This window comes from Coturnix japonica, chromosome 1 (genome assembly GCF_001577835.2).
Source record: "Coturnix japonica isolate 7356 chromosome 1, Coturnix japonica 2.1, whole genome shotgun sequence".
Taxonomy (NCBI): Eukaryota; Metazoa; Chordata; class Aves; order Galliformes; family Phasianidae; genus Coturnix; species Coturnix japonica.
In genome coordinates, this window is record NC_029516.1 from 53,387,414 (window position 1) to 53,395,854 (window position 8,441).

Genomic DNA, 8,441 nt, shown 5'->3' on the forward strand with positions numbered 1-8,441 from the left:
TTAAGGAGTGGATAGCTTCTAGAGTAAATGCAAACCTTTTGGGTCCATCTCCAGATACTCCTGAGACAGACTCATTTGAGAAGAGCAGGAAAAGATGGGTAGTAGATGGGAAGTAGGAAACTAGATGGGTAGTTTTAGATGATATATGAACTGAGGAGTCATAGTCGTAAAAAGCAATTAACTCTTTGGGACTGACTTACTCAGCCAAATTCAAAATGGAGCCTGTGAGGTCCTGAGCTCCCGTAACTCACTCTTACCAGCCATTCTGTCATCAGGCAGCTCATCTTCAGGGGCAGAAACATGAAGCAGAGTTTAACTGAAGACATGCAAGTTTCTGATCTTCAAAGAAGCCTGGAGGTGCAGGGGCTCCAGCTCCTGTTGAATTGCAATACCTGTGGATTTTGGGGGTGTAATCTCCTGGGCTGCCTTGCTTTGAAAATGTGGACTTTGCCATCTGCTTTCTTAATGGCAATGGTACACACTTGTTTCTGTCTCGGGAAGTGCAGTACCATTTCTTTGTTTCCTGTATGTAGAACTACAGACACTTTCAGTACTGCTGGCATTTCCAATGGCAGACTTTCAAATACCTCTGGCATTTCAGATTGATTCATTTCCAGCAGTAGGCTAATTGCGTGCCTTCAGCCAGCACTCAATAGTCTGTACTGCAGAGATAATATGCATGGATTTTAAAGAAGAAAAATGGAAAAAAGCAGATTTTATTGAAGACAGGGCTGTGAATTGATTGTGATTCATCACATATTGAGCTTGGAATAACTTCAAGACCATAGAACGCTTGAAGGATTAAGGGAAAAAAAACACCCTTCTCCGAGACATATTTTTTTGAATAGATTACATTTATTTGTATAATTCTTTGTAATCTTGCTTTGCCATATGCTTACCTCGAAAGTTTAATGGCTGACACTTAGCTTGGCATCAGCTAGATAAGCTGAAGTTCACCTTCATAAGACAGGATGGGCCAAGGCTGAGGAATGATTTGGGGCTCACTTGAGCAGCGTCTGCATTGCCTGCTGCTGCGCAGTATACACTGCTGAGCTAAGTAAGCAAACCTGTGTATTTGAAGCTTGGCTTGAACGTTATGGAACTGTGCACCAAGGAGTGGGGTTGTGTTCATGTTAACTTCTCCTTGTCTATGTGCTGCCACTAATAGACCACGACTCCAGCCACGTCTGGTTTATTGAAAGCTAGCTCAGACCCCTCTGCACTATATGACAGGGCACGCAAACAGCAATATATATGTGTGTTGTGAACTGCCAAGCAGGCTGTCTACACCATGTCATGTCATACATCCAGGTACTGCTAAACGTGTGCATGCTGGGGATTTTCTTTCTTTATGCTGCGTATCTGAGGATGCAGATTTAGGGATGAGTTCTCCTCACCTTTTAGAGTTTGTTTCCAGCCTTGTACAACTTACATGCACATAAAACCTTGCCGTGTATTTTAAGCACTTGTTTTTCTTTCTAATTTTCAGTCCTAGTGCTCTTCCTGAAGAGCAGCCACATTCCAGCTCTCAGTGTGCCCCTCTCAACTGTCTCTCTAAGCCTCCTCCTTACCCCTAATCTTCATATGCAACGTAAGAGAAAACGCAAACAGAGTGGAGCTCGTGCAACAAAGGTTCGGGTTGTTCCCAGCGAGCGGGTAGACAATCCTGCCTTGTTGCTGCATCGATAAGTCTGGATTCATATCCACTGCTCTGGCAACTGAGGGAAGGTTGAGAAGAAGAACACAAAGCACAGAGCCCAACCTATCGAGAAGACTTTTTATGGTTCCTCTGATTGTATTCAAACTTTACTATCACAACTAAAGTGTAGTGAAATTTAATATCTCAACAGAAATGTTCCTCCCAGCTGCTTGGCTTTACCTCTGAAATAATGAGAGACTTAAGCCAATATTAATAAAGTATGTTACTAAACCCTACCCTCATAACCTCTGAGTTCAGCCATAGGAACCAGTTCACATTTTCTTTTGTCATTAAGGGTGTGATATTTCCTTCTTGCTTTATTTGCACCATAATTTTTTGTTTATAAAATGCAGTCTTTTTTTTTTGCAAGAGTTGTATTTAATTCTTTTTATTTTATTTTTTCTTTAAACAAGCAGAAATAGCTGAAGTGAAGAATGACTGTGTTAATATTAAAGAGAGGCTTGTTGTATTGGCCAGCACACGGCCAATTCTTATTGCACAAAAATGCTGGCAGTGGGTTGAATCGAAATGTTAGTGATGACTGTATATTTTGCTGCTGCACTGATACTGTTTATGCACTTGTTTTTTAATCCCTATTTCATTAGCTTCTGGTTTTGTTTGGGCTTTTCACTGGAAGATTATTATTTAGCGTAAGGAGCTGAGAGGATGATGACGTGTTGGTTTGTTTTCTGTTTTGCTGCATTGTAATTCTGTTTTTGCATTTCAGACAAGTAGATGAATTGGTGCTGTTTTTTGGAGTTACTTTCTATTTGGTATCTGAGAAAAAAAAAAGAAAAAAAAGAAAATCTAAAACAAATATAATGTCGTGTGCTAATTAAAAACATTCTTTCTTCCTGCTCCCATATTCAGGATACTAGCTTGAGGCCTTACCCTGAAAGACTAGTATGAATGGTGAAGTTGCAGGTATTCGGTGTGAAATATTCTAAGGTGAAATAACTCCTGCAGGTAAGCTTAATTAATGGTGTGGATCAAAGCTAGCAGGACTTCAGTGCATTTTTTCCTTGCCAAAAATCAACAGATACAGAACCTTAGCTCATGTCAGTTTATGACAAATACTCAGGTGATCTACACTACACAGACTCTATTGCAACAGTGCACAGTGCTCCTAGTTAAAGATTCTTTCCTGTAAAAGCTGAATAATTTGTTGGGTTTCTCTTTCTTTTATTTATTTAATTACTTTTTTTTTTTTTAATAGCAAGTTTCAGAACAAAATCAAGGATAGCAAAATTTACTTTGCACAGTACCTGACAGCAAGGTAAGCTGCTAAGCCGTAATGGTTCGGCATCTCTGGGGCTTCTCATCTAGTCATCACATAGAAGTCTTCATTGCTGCCCGCTTGTTGGTAGTTAGCAGTCCTTGCTCTGTCAGGTGGCCTTAATTTATTTACAGAACAAAGGCTTAGATGTTTTCATGTCTTTATTCCTTCTCTGCAGTTCGAGTGTGATTTACAAATGGGAAACACGGCGCAGCCTAAGATACAGAGCAGTTGGGCAAAAATTGCTGCAGATATGGTTGGAATAATTTTTCACATTCTGCCTGAGTCTGAGAAAATGAACTCGGGCTTCTGTTAGAAACAGTGCTTACCAAATGTTATGATACACAAAACATCAGCAGAGGAAAGAATCAGCGACCAATCAGTGTGCCTAATAATTATTATTTCCATGGTACCAGTAATGAAGGTGCTGTAAATAGAAATATTCTCTGTAATCAGCGGTGTGTGTCAGTTGTAGCCTTGGCAAAGGAGCTGAGCTATTGTAACAAAACACTCAGAGTCAAGGGTGAAGAAAATAGGAATAAACTGACATCAGATTCTGGTTGGATTGAACAGACAACTCTCGGCAATGTTCTGCTTAGGTTTACCATGCAATTCACATGGTTCTTGTATACACTTACATAACTATTTAGTGTCACGCTTAGCCTACATGTTGTCTTGTCAGAAAAAAGTCAAATAAAATTCATTCAGCTCAATCATATTGTTTGATATGAATATTAGCTGCTATTTTGATTTTTAATGAAAAGTAAACAACAAAACCATTTTTGTTGGAGGCAAACACTGCCTCCCATGAGCACCTCACAGTTCCTGACCTTGCAGACTGTCCTGGGTGTAGTTATCTTCTGAAACAGTGCTGATGCCTTTGACCAATAAGGACAGCTATTGTTGATGGTTAAGCAGAAAAAGAGTTTGTGTTGCACATGGAATAGAGTTATTGCAGTTACTTGGAATAGATTCTCCTATTTTCATATCCAAATCAAACATATTCCCTGAATTTTAGTTCAACAGGAATTCAGTGAAATGCATTTCTTTTCTATATAGATATGAATATATTGGGAAAGAAAAAATAATGTTGTAGTGGAATGTTTGTTTGGTAATGTATTTGTTTCCAATTGTGATTTGCAGAGCAACTTTGGGAAATTGAAACATACCAGTGTGTCCATGTTGATTAAGAGTTATGAAACAGCATTCAATGGTATAGAAATCGTGGCCCTGTTTTATAGAACTAAGTGGGTTTATTAAATTTTTTATCCTCTTAAGCTTTAAATTCTTCATTTCTAAGTTTTCAATTTACATTTTTTAATATGTAATAAAGCAAGTAAATGTTGGAAATCGAAGAGATCTAGAAACAAACCAATCTAAATGTACAAATGGCTGTAGTTATTGCATTGTAAGTTATAAAACTCTGTAGGTCCCCGGGGACAACTTTTGTCAGTTAACCAGTACAAAATAAAATGCATATCTTGAACTTGAGATGATAAACTCTTCTTTCTTTTTTTACGCAGCGATTGACGGCGTGCAACTTTATGAACCATTTTGTAGGCAATATTTACATACAGACAAAAACAGACACAAAAGCCTGGTTGTTTGGGGTTGTTTTTGTTTGAGCTTCAAAACCTACTTTCTTTGCCCATTTAGAATTGACTTATGGTGGGGTGTTACCTATTCTGATTTTTGAAGAATAACTAAAAAGGATACATACGTGCTCAGAGATACAGAAATGTGTCCTGCACGGGAAGGAAGGAATTCAAATTCTGCTCTGATTTTCATATATGAAATGAAGTTTTTGTTCTCTATGATTCTTTGCATTTGAAAGAGCATTTTCATTTCTGCTTTAGTTTTAATTGCTGAGAGAAATGGTACAATTCTGGAAATCCAGTTTATAGGGTGTGTGTAGAAATGGGGAGGGAAAAAGGGAGTGTGGAGGGGTGGGAGATGAATAAATAAATATAAATTGTAAGATGTAATAGAATGGAAAGTATATTTTCTATCAGAAGTTTAATGGAGGCTTTTACAGGAAGAGGAACTATTATAATTTCTCATGCTGATTGCATGGAAGTTTCTGGCTTCTAAGTGGAGGCAGTAGTGGTATTTGTTCTGATTGATCTGATTGACAGGTTGGCACCTCTGTGCTTTCTCCATCCACATTTTTCATAGTAACTGAGCGTAAGCATGGCTATACAGTAGGTTTCATAGGTTGAGCTGTAATGAATGTAACGCTGCAAGTTTTAATGCCAAGATGACCTTCAATTTATTTCTGATTAGAAAAGGTTGTTAACGTGTTTAAGCCATTTACCACATTTAAGTGTTAACAAAAACACAGCCCAGTTCCCATTGCACCGCTAAAGACACCTGCAGGTCTGTGCCCTTATTTTGATACCAACCTTGCTGTTCAGCGTGCAGCGCTAATGACAAGAGTTGTGCTGCCACAGCTGGACTGACCACCATCATCGTCATCATCAGGTGTAGATTACATGAGCCCTTCTGAGATCTGTCTCCCTGCTTTGATGGAAAATATCCATCCACCTAGGATATAAGAATTCTATGTTTGAAAATGGCAGGCCAGAAAATTCTTACTTCTTCTGTGATCTACATACTCCTCATGTTAAAAAGGCAAGGGGGCTATCACCAAGGATTCATATTTCATTCTGAGGTCTTAAATCTGTATTGGATTTGTACGAGAACTGTTAGGTCACAGCCTAAACCAGTGATTGAGCACCTGGTGAGGGGACACAGCCAGCCCTGCGAACGCAGGTGGAAGTAATTCACGTGTATGACTGGAAGGGTTGGAGCCTGGCTTTACCCCTCCCTGACCTCATTTAAGGGCTGGCTGCTACCAGGAAAGGATCTCTGCTTGGAGATTCCTCCCTTTGAAGTGGTTGCTGAGATCTGATTTTTGGAATGGGTAAGCAACTCTTTCTTTGACTGGATTGCAACTGTTGTTCTTTTTTGGGGCAATGTAGACCTGCTTACCTGCCATTACTTTTCCCTACAAGATTTTAACTTATTTTCCCATGAAGTTCTTCAGAAGACCCTTTATGAAATCTAATAAAAACAAAGTGACAAACTAACAAACAATAAAGGAAAAATCTGAAGTTCTGTGACTGGTGTCAGCATGTAGGTAGACTCCGGGTGTTAGGGCTCCGTGTTTCAGAAATGTCTTTCCATGAAGGTCCATATCTGTTCAGTTTATCATTATTCACTGTTAAAGAAATAGCAGGGAAGAGTATGTTTGGTTGTTTGTTTTCCCTCTGCAATTGTGAATTAAATTATATAGTGACTTGATTTGAAGAAGGCTTTGGAAATCAATGAAAACGATTGATTAAAAACTTGTAGTGGATGAATGTGATAGCTGGATTGTTATTCAATCTTTGCTTTTCCCTGTTCACTGGTATGGCTGTGTGTGCTATGCCAGTGGATAAACTAAGTCTGTCTTATTTGTTGTTGCCCCCATTGGTTTTCAGCCCTGTGGTTTGACTGTTAAAGGGTTAATTAATCTGATACTTTGTAAACAACTTAAAACAAAAAAATGAAAACGGATGTTTTGTGACTTTTGTAATCTATTGAATGTTATCATTTGCATGATGTTCTGTATCTGATGAACCATACAGATTGCTGTGTTCCTTTCACAAGAGTTTTAACACTGGTGGAGTTTGTGACAAACACAAGTTTGTATACTGTATGTTTGCTGCTGTAGTAACTCAGCTACTCCTTCATTGAATTGATGTTATGTTGTCCTTCCTTCTTGGGGTCCAGTGATGGAATGCTTCTAGATGGTGAAGAATATAAAAGTATGTATGTTCTTTTGCTGAAGACTGAATATTGGAAACTTTTATTGTTGCTACTTTTTGCTAAAAGAAAATAAAAAATAGTTAAATAATCCTTGTTTCTGAAAACGTATCATTTGTTTTTGAAAATTGAAGTAATTCCCATGTAATTCCTTGTAGACAATCCTAGATTAATGCCTTGTGAAGGATTCATAAAGTCTGTGCTTGTACATGTGTAATGTGATCATGCAGCCAAATGGTTGGGAAAAACACTCTAGTGCTGAAGAGAACAATTAAAAGAAGCCGATATACTGATTCTTATGTCTTTGTTTCTATTACAATTACAGTGTAATGCATAACTGTTCCAGTGAATAAACTGGTCATTTTTGTTCATTTAACTCCATACTGTCTGGTCTATTTGTATTTCTATCAGTTTGCAGTCTTTGCTTGTGCTGTTACGTTGCTTTATGTTTTGAAGACCTAGAACTGTGAATGGAAAAGGTATCCAAATGAAAGGGAACTGGGCAAGGGAATATCAAGGGGAATCAAAACTAAATCAAAGATGTCTATTCTTAGTTTCCTGATATTGAGGGTGAGGACTGATTCACCAGACAGGGCTTTCAATGCTCTTGAGTGTTCTCCACACTGCTCCAACACCTGTATAAGGTCTCAGTTACAAGAGTGTTGTGCAAGATGCAAATCCCTACTGTCAGGGAATGGGTAAGCGAAAGCAGTGATAAAGTCAAATTAAAACTGGGCTGGGACTGCTGTGTGCAGTACAGCATGTTGTGGCTGCGTTTTTAAGGTTAGAATCATCTCTTTTTGCTTGTCAAACTGCCTGGCTTTTGCAGCAAGTGGGCCTGTGGCCCTCACTCCTTCAGCAGCCTGGCCTGTGGTGTTTCAGGTATGTAGCTGTGGTGGGTGGGTGGTTGCTGCAGCTCCTGCTGTGACCCTCAGTGCTCCTAGAGTCTCCGAGAGGTAGTAAACATGTGACTTCTAGAAAGCGGCCTGGGCAAAATGTTTTGTGATCATCCTAGCAGAAGTATGATTGTTTGAGGTAGGATTTTTATCCGCCAGCCATTCTTCCCCTTATTTTCTTTTAAGTGAAAAGGTTTTCTAAGAATAAGTAAGAGAGAAAGCGGACTTTTCTTCCTGAGTGCATTAGTCTTGAAAGCAGTTCTGCAGAGGGCTGTTACTTCTGTAAATGTTCCCATGGCTAAATTGGTTTGAGAAACTGCTAACCCCAGTTGCTCCTGCCCCTTTCTCTGAATCATCTCTTCAAGTGGTCCCGCTCAGCTCTGGTGGAGGCAGCGCTGTAAGTAAGGTCAATGAAACAGTCTGAGTTTAAAATTGCATGCGTTTTTAACCTAAAAATATCTCTTCAAGTTCCAGAGAAAATGTTTGTATAATCTCTCCCTCGGGGAGCGCCATTACCTCATGTTCTGGAGTGGGAGGTGACTTCTGACAAGTGAACTACTGCATTTCCTGTAAAAAAAAACAATGTGTTAGATGATAACGGAGAAGATCCTGGAGCTCAAGTTCACCAGTGCTACTGCTGTATGTTCTTGTTCCTGGCTGAATCCTGAAGACAGCAGGAGCCGTGGTTCACCTCTCAGTGCTACAGACAAGTGACAGGCTGCCGGCTCCTCAAGTTAGGCTCACAGAAATGGTGCATAATTCT

General features: G+C 39.3%; 1 protein-coding gene across 8 annotated transcripts in view; it reads left to right on the forward strand.

Annotated features, from left to right (window-relative positions):
- The window catches only part of BICD1 (BICD cargo adaptor 1), a 194,506-nt gene extending 190,040 nt beyond the window's left edge, over nt 1-4,466 (forward strand). For 5 of the 8 annotated variants that reach the window (XM_032445530.1, XM_032445531.1, XM_032445533.1 and 2 more), the window contains one exon: nt 1,490-4,466. In XM_032445530.1, coding sequence (XP_032301421.1) covers nt 1,490-1,689 — 200 coding nt within the window. In that variant the 3' untranslated portion in view covers nt 1,690-4,466. The remainder of the gene's footprint in view (nt 1-1,489) is intronic. The other 3 variants (XM_032445535.1, XM_015866217.2, XM_015866247.2) reach the window with 3 other exon arrangements.
- The last annotated feature ends 3,975 nt before the right edge of the window (nt 4,467-8,441 follow it).